Source organism: Neofelis nebulosa, chromosome 5 (genome assembly GCF_028018385.1).
Source record: "Neofelis nebulosa isolate mNeoNeb1 chromosome 5, mNeoNeb1.pri, whole genome shotgun sequence".
Lineage (NCBI taxonomy): Eukaryota > Metazoa > Chordata > Mammalia > Carnivora > Felidae > Neofelis > Neofelis nebulosa.
Genome location: NC_080786.1, coordinates 10086791 through 10102988, shown reverse-complemented (window position 1 = coordinate 10102988; position 16198 = coordinate 10086791). Strand labels below are relative to the sequence as shown.

The 16198-nt window shown below is 36.5% G+C and overlaps 1 protein-coding gene across 13 annotated transcripts in view; it reads right to left on the bottom strand.

Annotated features, from left to right (window-relative positions):
* NKTR (natural killer cell triggering receptor) overlaps positions 1 to 16198 on the bottom strand; it is a 60801-nt gene that overhangs the window by 15313 nt on the left and 29290 nt on the right. For 9 of the 13 annotated variants that reach the window (XM_058729559.1, XM_058729549.1, XM_058729551.1 and 6 more), the window contains 5 exons: positions 15459 to 15546; positions 6917 to 6946; positions 6250 to 6395; positions 5084 to 5306; positions 4233 to 4388 (listed from right to left, as the gene is read on the bottom strand). In XM_058729559.1, the coding sequence (XP_058585542.1) occupies positions 4233 to 4388; positions 5084 to 5306; positions 6250 to 6395; positions 6917 to 6946; positions 15459 to 15546 (643 nt within the window). Of the gene's footprint in view, positions 1 to 2526; positions 2597 to 4232; positions 4389 to 5083; positions 5307 to 6249; positions 6396 to 6916; positions 6947 to 9850; positions 9879 to 13295; positions 15547 to 16198 lie in introns of those variants that run through there. The other 4 variants (XM_058729560.1, XM_058729558.1, XM_058729561.1 and 1 more) reach the window with 4 other exon arrangements.

Here is a 16198-nt window from a genome sequence, read left to right as displayed (position 1 = left end):
CATACCTCAAGTTTGTTTGTTTATTTTGAGAGAGAGGTGGGGGGGGGAGGGGAAGGGAGGGGGAGAGGGAGGGGGAGAGGGAGGGGTAGAGGGAGAGGGAGAATCCCAAGCACACTCTGTGCTGTTAGCACAGAACCCAATGCAGGGGCACAATCCCATGAACCATGATATCATGACCTGAGCTGAAACCAAGAGTCAGCTTAACTGACTGAACCACCAAGGTGCCCCCACCTTAAGTTTGTTTTTTATCTGTTATTAACATAATGGCTAGCTTTTATTGAGTACTATGTGTCAGACATTATGTTAATCAACATTTTTAACATTTTTATTGGTAAATTATATGTAACATAAAATTGGACATTTTAAGTTCACAGTTCAGTGTATTAATTACATTCACAATGTTGTACATCCATCACTACTACCTTTCCAAAACTCAAACCCAAACTCTACCCATTAAGGAATACCTCCCCAGTCCCCCCAACTCCCTCAGCCTCTGGTAACCTCCAATTTATGGCCAAATAACATTCCACTGCATGTACACACCACATTTTGTTTATCCATTCATCTGTTGGTAACTTGGGATCAGATGTCCTCCTTTTTGCTACTGTGAATAGGTTGCAATGAACACTGGCATACAAGTATTGTTTGGTTCTTGATTTTCAATTCTTTTGAAATTGTAGCAATAGAATTGCTCGGTTACATGGTAAATCTCGGTTTAATTTTTTGAGAAACAACCAAACTGTGTTCCACAATGTCTGCATCATTTTAGACTCCTGCCACCAATGTATAAGGATTTCAATTTCTCCATATCGTGGCTGACACTAGTTTTTTTGGTTTTAGTTTTAAATTAGAGCCATCCTAGTAAGCGAGTAGTATCTCATTGTGAGTTTGATTTGTATTTCCCTAATGACTAATGATGTTAAGCATTTTTCATGCACTTACTGGCCACTTGTATGAAATGTCTATTCAAGTGCTGTGCCTATTTTTTAAACTGAGTTGTCTTGGGGTACCCGGGTGGCTCAGTCGGTTAAGTGTCCAACTTCAGCTCAGGTCATGATCTCGCAGCTCGTGAGTTCAAGCCCCGCGTCGGGCTCTGTGCCGACAGCTCAGAGCCTGGAGCTTGCTTCGGATTCTGTATCCCCCTCTCTTTCTGCCCCTCCCCCACTCCTGCTCTGTCTCTCTCTCAAAATTAAATAAACATTAAAAAAAAAGTAGAAGTGTTCCATCTCCGCCCTTCTTTTTCAAGATTGTTTTGGCCATTCAGGGCCCCCTGTGATTCCAAGATTCTGGATATGGACTTTTCCATTTCTGCAAAAAGGCTGCTGAAATTTGATAGGGATTGCACTGAATCCAAAACTTGCTTTGACTAGTACTGACATTTAACAATATTAAGTCTTCCAACCCATGAACGTGCAATGTCCTTCCATTTATTTAGTTCTAAATATTTTGTGATTTTCATTGTACAAGTCTTTTACCCTTTTAATTGAATTTACTCCCATTTTGTCCTTTTAATTTTTTTAATGTTTATTTATTTTTGAGAGAGAGAGAGAGAGAGAGAGAGAGAGAGAGAGAGAGAGAGGATGAGTGGGGAAGGTGCAGAGAGAGACAGAGACACAGAATCTGAAGCAGGCTCCAGGCTCTGAGTTGTTGGCACAGAGCCCGACTCAGGGCTTGAACTTGGGAACAGCAAGATCGTGACCCGAGATGAAGTTGGACACTTAACCAACAGAGTGACCCAGGTGCCCCCCCCACTTCTTTTATTCTTTTAGATGTTGTTTTAAATGCAACTGCTTTCTTAATTTCCTTTTCAGATTGTTCATTGCTGGTTGTTAATAAGCACTTTAAAGGCATTGGCTCATTTGCTTCTCTTAACAGCACTATGAGGTAGGCACTATTCACATCTTCATTTTAAAGAGAGAATTTTAAGAGGTTAAAAGTCTTGCCCAAAGTCACAGAAAGAAATGCAACTTGACTCTTAAAACCAATATACAGGGTTTTCTAAGGGTCCAGATAAACATAAAATGATACTGTAAAAAAAAAAAAGTCAACTACAAAGTATACAACAGTTTATTCAGCCATTTCATGTTCATGACATGACTTAATTCTCACAATGAGAGAAGTAGGTATCTTGGTAGGCAACCATTAACCCCATTTTCCTTGTGAAGAAAAAGCAGTGAACTTGCCTACCGGTGTTCAGCAAGAATTAACATTTACCTAGGAACCTTTTGGTACTGATCCAATTCTGCTACCCTCCCTTCACCTGACTGCTGGTCAATCAGTAAGGTGGCAAGTTCATATGGCTGACAGCCCTTGCTTCTTATCCTTGCCTATGATGAGTTCTTGAAGCACACTTAATTATAACGCCCAAACGACTGATCAAAATCTTAAGGATCCTAATAAAATAGGTCAATGGGCTATCTTAATACAACACAACTAGCAGTCAATTATGATTTAAAATAATTCTGCACAAAATAACTTCCAAAGATGTTATGTGACTAAAGAAGAGTGACGACCAAACAAAATTACCAGCGGTAATCAGTCACAAATGCAATCACTGCTTTAACAACACCAGATAACAGGGGTCAGCAAACTTTTTCTGAAAAGAATCCAAGAGTAAGTATTTTAGGATTTGTAGGCCAAGAAGAAAATTAAGGCTAATATGTAGATACTTACATAACAAGAAAGAAAACAAATTTTAACTAATGTTTTATCAATGAAATTTGAAATATAACTGAGTATCATTTCTTTGTAATAAAGATCTACTAACGAAAGGAATGGAGCCCTTTTAAGGAGGAGAGAGAACATTTCACGTTAATTGGGGTTCACAGTGTTCCCTATCAATATAGTGCTAATGCTGATCTGTAATGAGACTGTACATATTTCATCTTTAAAAAATATCTTTTCACATAGGTGGGTTATATGGGTAGCACTTGAAATACTGGAGAGTTCTGCCAGCATCACTGTGATGGGCAGTGCACCACGTAGCAGTGTAAGGCAAGAGAACACCACATACAAACTCTGCTACAGCCACTCAAGTCTGCTGTTGTAGCACAGAAACACCCCTTGCTTATTCTCTTATCATGAACAAATGGATGTGGCTGTGTTCCAGTAAAATTTTATTTATGGACATTGAAATTTGAGTTTCATATAATTTTCACATGTCACAAAATATTACTCTCCTTTTTATTTTTCCTACAAACATTTAAACACAAGAAAACCATTTTTTTTTAGCTCATGGGCTGTACAAAAATAGGCAACAGGCCAAATTTGGTCCATGGACCATAATTTGCTAATACCTGCCATATGACAGAGAAACTAACCTTTCAAGTTTCCTACTTTCTGAAAGTCAAATAGATTCCATCAATGAACTTGGTATCTTATATTTTAAGAAGAATCCCACTAAAATTTATTAACAGCCAGTTTTTAAAAATGAAAACACCAGCTATTAATTCAGCTATTAATTCAAAGATAAATCCCATCTTATAATAGCTTTCTAAAATAAGACAATACTAGGCTTTAAAAATATTTAATGAATTAAACGATAACCTTATGTGGAGACCTGACTGTGAACAGGAACACGTGCATAACCTCTTAACCTTCAATGTAACTCTTCATCGGGCACTTATCAATTACACCAGCCACATTATGACATTTCTGTTCAAACAATATTTCTTTTAATAATTCTAAACTTGAGTTAATACACAAAATATACTATTACACCAAATCTAAAACTACACATTACCTTTTCCAATGCAGAGAAGTTATCACTCTCTGTTAGCAAAAGCACTGTTGCTCTGTTAGCAAGTTAGCAAAAGTCACATATTTATGATACTAAATTATATCCCTAATCAATGCAATTAATTTAACACTATTCAAATTGGAACACGTTTCATCACTCAAGTGGATCCAAAGAGTTCAACTAACCCTCTCTTCTGATAACCAAATCTCACCTCTAATGAAAAGTCAAGGAAAAAAAATTAGTAATGAAATCTTTCCAGACCTCCCGTAAGAACTTCTCCCCTGACCCACTTGACCAACCCCCTTTCCCTATTAGTAGAATGTGAATTCTGAAAGGCACGGTACATGTCATTCATTAGCCTGGCATCTCCCACAGTATTCTTCAAAGATCTTTGCCTATGGGTCATGCTCAACAAATAAGTGTGGAAGTGCAGTGAGCTGATGGAATTACCATTCACAGAAAGGAAAACAAAGAGGTTAATCACCCTACTTACGGTTCAGGTTCCACTGTGACAAGAGGCATATCTCTTCTCAGTAAAAATCGGTTCTCTGGAACTGGGGGAATCTCTTCTGGTCGGACCACAGGCTTTTCCCTTTTAGCATTTGAATCAACTGACCTTTTTTCATTGGTATCACTCCTCTCAGAGTAACTTAGAGAGAACAAATCAAGTCACCAATTAAAATATGCAATGTCTGCATTTCACAAGAATATTAAATAATAATATATAACAATTAATAATAAAACAATAGCGGGGTGCCGGGGTGGCTCAGCTGGTTAAGCATCTGACTCTTGATTTTGGCTCAGGTCATGATCTCACGGTTTGTGAGACTGAGCCCCACGTTGGGCTGTGCTGACAGCAAGGAACCTGCTTGAGATTCTCTCTCCCTTCCTCTATCTGCCCCTCCCCTGTTCACGCATACACGTGTGCTATTTCTCTCTCTCTCAAAATAAATAATAAACTTAAAAAAAAATTTTTTAATTATGAAACAGTAAAACTATTAATATCTCACAAATCTCAAAAGGTTTGTACAATTTTCACAAAGAACATATAAAACATTAACACAGTGAAAAAGCCACAGTACTAAAATTATGGTATGAAACTGTCAAATGATCCTTTGTTCTTTTAAGAGTTTCAGGGATTTTTTTCACCTGCAAACACATAAATCTTTAATATGAAATGTCTGTGCTACCCTTAGATTTGTCAGATTTCAAATTAAAGTTAAAAAAAATGCTATCCTTTTTCAACAATAGGTAATAAAATGAAGTTTACAGAATTGCATATACTTTCCCCATTCCAGAGTGTCTTTGTGTTAGGTTAAGATTACCCTGGCATTTCACACTTACCCTTTTGGGCTCATTATATGTTTATTCCTTGGCTCTTCGGAACTGCTTGCTTCCTTTCGTCTCTTTTTAGAATGCTTAACTTTTGGCCTCCTCTTATGTTTCCTCCTTCTGCTTCTCTCATGTTCAATTTCACTTTCTGAAGAAGATTCTGAAGAGGAAGAGGAATTGGAAGAGGAACCCGAGTCTTCTGAATGAGTTGGTTTCTTCCTTTTTTTCTCAAAAACTTTTAAGAAATATTAACAAAAATATTAGTACTAGATCTTAGTGTCTACCTTTCAGAGTAAAAAATAGTATCATAAAACATGCTTTATAAACAGCAAACTAAAGACAAAATTTAAGTAAACATTTTTTCATGCTGATAACACAATTTGCTGGTGAGATGGTAAGGTAACAAAGCCCTTGCCCTTATGAAGTCTATATTCTAGTTGGATCAGATAAGAAAAGAAGTAAGTAACTGCATAATATGACAAATGAGAAGTGCTCGAACAGAAATACAAAAAAAGCAGGGCAAAGGGAATAGGGAGAGATGGGCAGTAACTGAAGATAACATTCAAACAGAGACTTGAAGGAAGTGACGTAAGGGGTCATGTAGGTATCTGGATGGAGAGTGTTCCAGAAAGAACGGACACCAGCACAAAATCCCTGTGCTTGGCATGTCTGGGTAAAGGTCAACATGGCTGGGAGGGCAATGAATGAGGGTGAAGAGGTGAGAGACACAGGAGAGAACAGACTGCCTTACAGACCAAGTAAAGACTTTAGTTTGGCTAAGAAGGGAGCCCTTGGAGAAGATCACTCTGGTTGCTATTAACAGACTACAGAGTCAAGAGTACAAGCAAAGAGACCAGTTAGGAATTTACTGCTGCTAAGACGAGATTATAAGAAGGGCAGAGGCAAAGTGAATAGTTATGAGGCTACTGCAATAATCCAAGTCAGAGACAGCAGTGGTTTGGACAAGGCTGGTAACATGGGAAGTAAAAAGAAGTCAGATTTGATAAGATTTGTTGATGGCTTGGATAGAAGGTATGATACAGAGGCATGGGTTACTGCTGTATGTACTACTTGAATGGTTTTTCCACTACTAAAGTTCAGGAGGTATCTTTCAACTATAATCTTCACCGTGTTTTACCAGTATCCTAGCTCCCCTCCACTCCCCCCAAAACCCTTACCATCTTTTGATGATTTTGTGGCAAGCACCCCACAGTCAATTACTCGCACATCTGCATAAGGTCTGCTTGCAGCATCGGTTTTCAGATTTTCAATCTGTTCAATTACTTCAAAACCAGAAATAACCAATCCAAAGACGACATGCACCCTGTCACAATACAAATTCAAGAAAGAATTGGTTTGATGACAATTAAGCCACAATCAGTAATCAAGACAACTGTTATAAATGACATGTCTACAGAACTAAATATAAAAGCAAAGTGTTTGATGAATGAAGCAACTAGAAGGGAATTAGAACTTGACATCTGCTTCATAAAAAGGAAAAAATAAAAACACGACTCAAACCGGGCCTTAGTTTTCTGCTTAAAACAATATTTCTTAACTATTTTACGGTGGAGAATCTGAGAACAGATTGCACTCGATACTCAGAAACCGTTGTTACAGGGTCCCTAGAGATAGCAAGGCTGAGAAGTCTATCCATTGCCCAGATTCAGTGACATGACAATATGAGTTCTCAAGACGGACTAACCTCTGATCCTTAAGGAGGGGCTTGGCTGTGAGAGATTAGATCAGGAATCAAGAGCACCCCCCAGAGGTTCATCCATGGTCCAATTTGTAGTAGACTGGCCACCCCACCAACTCCCCAAGGTAATAAAATGTAACTCTTACCCATCCAAGTGTGGAGCAGGTTTGGTAGTACTGTGTAAACATCAACACAAAGATGGCAAAAACCAGGTGTTCGGGTGAACAGAGCAGAAGGGCATGTAGAGAACAAAGAGGTAAAGATAAAAAGATGGGAAAAAGTTAAACATGATACACATCTCAACTTAAAAACCTTACAAACAGCCATAGTAGCCATTTTACTGGTTAAAAAAACCCTCAAGATTATAATTACAAAGTTGTATCTATTTCTCCAATATGAAGACTATACCTATACAGAACATATGAAACAGGTTTGAAATGTACAGCATAAATATACAATAAAATTAAAGATACTCTCGAATCCAAAATAACAACAAAAGCAAAAATCAACTCAAAATTCATCAAGATAATTAAAGAGAATAAAAAGCACTATCATCTGCCCTAAGGAAAAAAAAGTGTGATCAACACTTGCTTGCCCCCCCCACCTCCCCCTTAAATGAGTTCTTCTATTTGTTACTTCTCATACTGAGTCAGTCTGCATCTTTTAGGAAGGCAGATGGAGGTAGGCCTCGGGAGTCCTGTTTTCAAAACTTCCTGCCTCTCCCACCTAAGGTGAAGTTCTGCCACTCACACAGCAACTCTGAAAATGCGACAGGGAGCAAACCTCCAATTTGTCAAACTTCTGACAGCCAGCAAGTAATGATGGATAACGTTATAGACACCTTAAATTTCCATGGCCCAGAAAATGCCCAACCAGCTTCTTCTACAGTCACAAACTGGCAGATAGTCACTCTTAGGAAGCCTATGGGGTATTATCTGGTTAAGAGATTTTGAACCCAAACTGGTTTTCCCATAGCATTTTCACAAATTTTCACACTATGTGAACTGCAGTGAAAAAATTCAAAAGCCACAAAAACCTTAGTTTATAATAATGAGAAATAGAAGAATTTGAGAAAGGACACTGGATATGAGGCTATGTTAAAGAAGTTAACTGTACTAGAAGCTCCCATATCAATTTTTATATTCATTTTAAGGCAATTCTAAGACATGTAAGTCAACAAAACACAATTTGTAACCTTCACAGCAATGTTAAAAATCATTGCAAGGAATGATAGCATTTATACTTACATTAAGAATATTCAGTTCTGAAACAGTACTATGGAATTTTTTTAAGTTGTCAATTTAGGAAGTTCCAGAATTTTAAAAGCAATCTTGAATTTTAAAACCACAAAGTCTCAAATTCTCCTTAGAAGACTGAGAAGTGGTAATTCAAGCCAATATAATAGTAAAAATGAGTAAAAACAGAAGAAAGAAAAAGAGAAAATCTAGCAAGCTGGTGAGGAACTAATGATTAAATAATTAAACCAGAATCCAGAAACTACTTTGGATAATAATGTGCTTCCCACAAATATAAAACTTTAGTAAAGCACACTAATGACAGGAAGAAATTAGTACATATGTTGGACAGTGATTCTATTGTATGAAAGATGTAAGAGGTAAAATTTTTAAAGGTAAAAAATGTTCTTATAGTGTAAGGGATCAAATTCAAATATGTAGCAGTGAAAACAAGGAGTGGTGTATTAATTAGGTATATTCCTCCTCCTTCCTTGATCCTTTCTCTCACAACTCTCAAATCTTTTGGTACTAGGGAAAAGCCTACAGATTTTCCTAAAACACACAAAACCGAATTCAATTTGCTACGCTGGCTAATAGGGGTCCTGTAAAAACCACATGATGGCAAAACTTTCGAGCAAATGGTGAGATGAAAACAATTCAGCTAGTTGCAGTGATGTAGCAACAGACTACTTGAGACTGGATCTGAAGAGGGAATGGCTACCTTGGTGACAGATTCGACTTTTGCTTTGAATTCACATGAAAACTAAAAAAGTCGGTCCTTTATTCTAACGGGGAGGAAAACAAATGAAGACAAGAACAAATTATCTGAAGGACAAACTTCAGCTGGCCTGCTGTGCCTAAGCTGGTGTGAGTGATTAAGTCCATCACTGGCATCTGCAGTTCAGGATGCAGAAATACAAATTTATACTTTAACTGGGGTAGGCTACATGTTAACAACACTAACAGTATCTGAACAAAGAAGCCCTTTGGGGTTCTCAGCCTACATTTCAGGAGTAGAAATAACACTGTGAAGCAGGCATACAGGCACTGGGCTGAGAACAGACATGGAAAAACAGAGGGCACTGCCAAACGGGCAGGGAGAAAGGATATGCTCCGTCCATGCTACTCAATCCTACTCAACCGGGCAGAGATCTCATCCCACCACCTCTTAATCGTACTGATCTTTCAAAACTATACGGTTGTCAAGACCCATGCAGTGGGGACGGGACATATGCTCAGTAAGCTCAGACCTTAAAGGCCAGAGATTATCATCAACATGTAAGTTTACATACGCTTATGAAAACATACCTAAAAGAGAAAGAACCACAAAGAACATTTCAAATTATAAAAGCTTTCGATATTTTCACATTTCCATTTTCTCCTGTCACTCGACACTCATTTTTCCAGTTTTACCTACCCCGTGAATATACTTTAAAAATATAAGCATAAGGATTCATTTAAACTTTGTAAATCCTAGAAATCAAAAAGTGTCACTGTTACTCCAAAAAACAATCTACAGTTTTATACCATTATCAAAGAATCTTTTGGCCTTACACAGAAATTAATAGTTCTGTACTGCAATGAAATCTAAACCATTTTATACAATATACCCTCTTCCCCACCCTCCCCCAGAAGAGGTGTGGAAAATGGTGGAAACAAGCCACTGAAATTAAAATACACTTCCCAGGATTAACCATGAACAATAAAACACACTTGTTTTACATGTATTGCTGCCATAAATCAAGCAGAAAGTTTTTCTTAAAATGGTTCAATGCACATAACAATAGGATTAAAGAGATAAAAGCAAAGAAAGAAAAAGAGAGCCTTAGAGGATTGAGACATTACCTTTGGAGCGCACGGTGTAACACTCTTTCTGTAAATTTTACACAAAAATGGCAAGAAATAAATTGTAATACACTTTTAAGACAAGACTGATTCTATGTTTTAATATCAATATAACTTTGAAATTAAGTATTTTCAAGTTTTATGCAAAGCACAAGAGCTTTTTTAAAATGGAGGGCTCTAAATTTTCTTTCACATAGGATATGTACGTAGAGATGAACTATGCTTAAGAAAAACACTGTGATTAAAATGGGAATCTGCTCAGAGCCTTAATATTGTAACACTAGAGTGTGAATAACAAAGCATTCTGTTTCGCTTTGCAAATCCTACAAACTTGCTAAGTCAACCAACATCTTTCTCAAAAAGAGAATAATGTATCCTGAGTATACAAATCTAAAAATCTGAATGCCCAGGAGCAGTTAGTTACTACCAGTGGAAAGCAAAACGTCAATGAAAAGAATTAAGAGAATTCAGCACAAAATTTCAGGGAACTTTTTTCTTTTTCAGTAATTCTCTTCAAGTAGTTAAAGAACCTTTCATGTTTCTACATTTGAAATCTTTTTCATCACACTTCACAACAGACCACTATCGGGAGTAAATGAGCAAAGTTTGGACTGTAGTTCTGTTCACACACTTTCGAAGTTAAGTCCCCACAACTAACAATAATAAAATAATAAAGCAGCATAATTAGAATTTTAAGGATCTTCTCAAAGGATAAAAAGGCAAGGGAGATAAAAGTATAAGAGTATGATGTCAAACTGTGGCCATGATACTTGCTTTCCCTGACTAATCTGACTTTCCCCATTGTAAAGAAAAATTTTTTTCAAAAAGTACGCAGTCTGACCAACTCTGACTCTATTAAACTTTAAACATTATCTACTATTATCAGACCAAAACCCACATTATACACAGTGGACAAAATTTTTATTAAGGTTTTGGACATATTAAGCCTTGAAATCTTTAAAAATAAGCTTTAGTTTCTTATAAAGGCATTGACACATGAATTACTGTTAAAAAAGAATATGTTTCAAATAATGTGGTGTTTTCAATGGATGTTTTAAAAAGAAAAAGTGACTCCAGGTGTAAAGTAGTATGGAAGTAAAAATAACCTATTTCTGTCTAGCGTAGCCTCTCACATGCAATTTTCCCCTTCAACTCGTGAAACTACCACACAATCATGGAAGAGGCACCAAATTATACAGAGTGACGAGGGCCACAGAAACTAACCAAGCCGTGTTGCAGAGCTCCTCCTGTGTGTTCCAAAAGTCACCGAACAGCTTTCAAAAGTTCAGCACTCAGGTTCACATAATACACACCAAACACTACCAGACACAAAATCCCTTCCAGGCGGCTGACACATATGTCACATAAACACTAAGTAATAGTAAGACTGGATGTTACAGATGACTTCATATTCAGAGAACTTGGGTTTAAGGTCAAGTTTCATCAACATCTTTGTTGATGAAAAATCTTACAATTTACACATGAAGATATTACCCCCCAAAAGGAAGGAAAACCAGAACCGCCCAGATTATTAACACTTACTAGCATTTCTTCTCAGATTCATGAATGTGTGGAGGCAAAAAGCATTTCTGCACAAATTCTCTTTTGCTACCCAAAATCTCCAGTTTTATAAACCCCTTAACAACAAACCACCCTGAGTACCCCTTGCTCTGCTCTGAAGTGACCAGCACTTCTCTCCTACGGAGGTGAGCAGCCACCTACAAGTCTGGTTAGAACACACCCTGGAACTTCTCTATGTTGTCCTCCTATAGTCCTCTTTATGCCTGTTAAAATATAAGGCTTTTTGTTTCAAGCTTGACTCGCCTACATTATCTTTTCCTCACTTTTTATAATTACCGTGACCAATGACAGTGGCCAGTAACAAACACTGTTCTCCAGAGCTCTGTAGGTCTTCCTACTCCACGGCTGTACATAAGGTCCCACACACTAAGCAAAGGGAGACCAGTGTAACCACCATGCCATCGTTCTATCCATAGCTGATGAAGACTGCTGCCTAATTTAGACAAATGAGCCCGAAGTTTCTTTGCAGCACCTTTCAGACTGATGAAAATTAGGCAATTAGCAAACTATCTCCTTGAGGGGCAAGACAATGTTTGCACAGAAATCATTCCACATATTCAAAAACTTAGGATCAACCTACAAACACTTTCTTCCTTTTATGCCCACATTTTCATGCCAAAATGTTTACTTTACCTATGAGAATGGGTAGGTATCTTATAAACCGAAAAGGAAAGATAGAACTAACTCAAGGTGAATAGCAAATAAAACTAGAACCAAGGCCTCCTGATAGCTAGATTAGTGGCTCTAACCCAGAAAAATAGTTATTTAATACAAAGCTATAAACCGCCCTAATTAATCTTTTTAATGACTACTTCATACAATACCTTCTTTATCTCTTCAATGAATATATACAAAAACAATGAAAATAAGAGCAGAATTAACAGACTGTTACTAACAGCCAAAGGAAAAGAAAAATGTTTCCCTGTGTGTCATTTCATCTTAGCATTATACATACAAGGAAAATGTTGGTCTAGAGGATCACATCCTTTTCTCCTCTAAGACTTTATAATTCTATAGCTTTTATTATGGTTTCTTTCTAGTGTTTGGCTCCAACAAATAAATAATAAAGGACAAAGTGACTAAATACTGAGTTAACTGGGTTACTACTTTGGTCCCAGGTCTTTGAATTTCTTCAAAAATACTTCAACATGAACAGACCGTTATTTCCTTAGTGATTCGTGGGGACCGTGCTATATATCATCTCTTCCATGTTTCTTGAGCAGTATTATTCCAAAAAGAATCAGTTTTATTCTATTTAAACCCTCCAAAGCAAAATCTTTGTGATTAACACAGTAACAGACATAGGCAGTAACTGCAAAAATCACAAATAGTTTTAAAGAAGAAAATGCGAATTTTATCAGATACATAACTGTTCCATCCAAAGGAAGCAATATATGCGCAATCATGTTTAACAAAAATGATGTATGCCTTACGAAGGGGAAGTTTTAAATGCGTAAATAATAAAGACAATAGTTACTGCACAAAGCACAAGAATCTTTGAGGAACATTTTGCAAATACTCACACTAACAGCACCAAATTTACTCCTTAGGAATTACAAAGTAGATTTAAAATATGAGCTACAAATGCAATTTTGCAAGGATGCATTACAAGTTCTTAGTAAGCTTATGAGACTGGAACCATATAGGGAGTCGTTGGCATTTTACCACCATTGTCACACCACCCTTTCTTGTTCGGAATGCAGAAGAGCTGCTCAAGGTGCCAAAGGGCAGAGCTGTGGTGAGAGGGAGGGGTGTAGCTGCCGCCCTTGGGGAGCTGGCAGCTAGCCCTGCTACCACCAACCCTCGCAGCCCCACCTCTTAGAGTGATTGTCTGCGACGGTTTACACAACTTGAAGATAGTAAGTTCTATTTTTTTTTTTTTTTTTTTTTTTTTACTACTTCCAACTCCGAAAGGATTTGGACTTGCAAGACAGATTTTCAAACATTTCTCTTTTACGGACCATTATCTCCATCTTCCCTTTCTATAAAAGCAAGGAAGTGCTTTGTATAGAAAGGTGAATGTTAGTTTTATTTTATCCTTCAACACATGGGGAACTGGCAGTTTTAGCCAGCATAAAAAAAGCACATGCCACAAAAATTTCTTTAAAAAAAAAAAAGATAAGGATCTTTTTTTTGTATGTGCAAAAACACTAAATTTGCTTCCAAGATTGCTTTTAACTGCAAATTCATTTCCATGAGTAAATTTCAAACTAAAAATAGAAAATTTTCTTTCAACACAAATTCACAGTGATTTTACTGCCATCTACAGTTAATTATGAAAAGAAGCTTAAAAATTTTAATCCTAATTCATGGATGTCAAAATTTTCATTTGGCATTCTTTGTCAAAAATAGCAGTCCAATGTAAAATTAGACTAGGTAGAAACAGCAATGGCCTTCATTTTGTTTGATACTAAGCGTTCCTAGAAATGACTTAAGGACGTCCTGAAGTACCTAGAAACAAAATACTCTATATTTTTTGAAGGGAGAACCTCAGACACCGGATTGTAATTAACGTCTGCACCAGTTTTTACATTCTAACTGGTATGTGGCAATGGGAAGAAGCTGGTGCTGCCTGATAAATGTGCATGTACTGATATAAAAAAGGAAATCTAAAAGAAACTTTAGAGCCCTCAGATGGTAGCTTCTTGACCAATGAATCATTAGTTTATCATGTTCACAGTTCAGATAAGCTTAAAAATGGAAAATGGGAAACCTCAATCAAAGAGTAAACAGTTTTATATTAAATTACTATAAAAGAAGGTTTTCAAAATATTTCCCACTGATTTTTTTTTTTTTTTTTTGGCCCTTAAGAAGGTTAAGGATAGAAACATGCTCTAGTAGAGAAGTCTTAGTAACTACTGCTCTGTGGGATCAAAACATGATCTAGGAACAAATGGTTTTGGTCCTCCTTTCCTGCACAGCTCCAAGCACTGTCATCTTCCATCAGCTTTCCATTTTTAGGACATTCTTAGAAATAGAATGCCCCTTATCTGAACTTTTATCAGATCATGTTGGAAATCTATTTTGCAGACAACTTTAAAATGTGAGATTTATTTTACATGAATAATTTACTCCTTTAAAGACAGGGAAGCGCCATTCACACTCATCCATTCAGAAAGATGACAAAAACTTTCTCTGGTAAACTGTGAATAAAATATTTCTCCAACATAGGTAGCACAACTCTAGAGATTTACTTCCAATCAAAAGCATTGAACTTCATGCTAGTCAATTATCTTTCTTATTTTATATCTTGGGATTATAATAAAAATAGGTTTTAGGGTAGCTTTAGATCAGAATATACAACTGCAAGTATGCCAAAGGGCCTTCAGATGAGAAGTAAGTAAGGTTTTGGTTGTGCATGCACATACATGAAAAGTTGTTTATTTTTTTAAAAAGCAAATTCGGCATTCGGAAGTTTCCTGAGTGATAATCTCATAAATTTTGGTCGAAATGACAGCAATATTGGGTTAATTCAATTATGTATAGAGATCTCAGAAGATTTAAGATTTCTACAATGCTGATGCAACAGCAAATCACTGGTCTCTACACAATATCAGAAAATAATGGCACCTCTCTCCAATGAACTCAAAGAGCATCGTTAAGAGAAAAGCCACCATACAATGGTCTACTCAAAGCAACTACTTTCCAGGCCAAGAGGACATCTACTCCTAGGCCATGAACAACTTTTAAATGTTGACCAATAGTTTATGTTCCAATCTAGTTTTAGCAAACTGAGCCCCCAAATTTGCTAAGTAGAAGCCAATTTCTTTTCTTAAGATGACAACATATTTTGAAAATAATGTACATCTTCAAGTTACATCTCGTAAGTACCGTTCTTCAAATGCAGGATATATGCTGAAAGCTGAGGCGGCTGTTAGAGCTTACCAGTTTCTGTAACATTAGAAATTAATAATAAAGCCCAAGTTGACAGAATTCTAGCATTAAACTTGGTTTAACTATACCATCTTTCTCATGAACAGCGCTTCTCTGTTTAAGAAAAGCTCATCTCTGAATTATGCCTACTCACATGAAAAACTGGGAACCATTGGTATGTTTCCCTCGATTTGCCATTGACAAAAGGAACGCTCTGTCATGTTTGAGAATAAAGTTTTCATCTGTTTGAAGAAAACACAAATTCGTCAGTCTCCAATTATAAGCCACTTTTAAAGTGTAATGTTCACAGTAATAAATAGAAAGCAAAGGATGAAATTCCTCTTCTGGTCAGTACAGATACTTGTCTGAATTTTAGAAAAAAATTTTTACAACTAATCAAAAAACAAAAGCATAAAAAGATCAAAGATACTACTTAAAGCCTTGAGGAAAAGAACATGTATTTAATACTTTATACAAACAGCCTTAGAACAGTCACTTTTAGTAGTAACATAGTTTGGCTACATGATATGTGAACTATGACTTTCAGGGAAAACTAGTAAAGAAATTTTAGAAAAATCTCTACAGTAAAGCTCATTTCCTTCAAATTTCCAATTATCCTACTTAATGCACTAAACATGGGAGAAGTTTAATAATCTTATGCACTTAGTTTCTATATGGTAAATTTATTACTCAACTGTACTAAAGCTAGACTACGAGAGCAAAAAACAAAAAATTGCAGAACTTAAGTTGTAAGAATATGCCTAAATTAAATCAAGTATATAGATTCCTAACAACAGGATAAAAAATTACCTAAGGAAGAAAATCCTATAAAAACAAAAACTTAAAGGGCGAAACATAGTTTTAAGATACATAAGTATCTGCCGCAGGGAACAA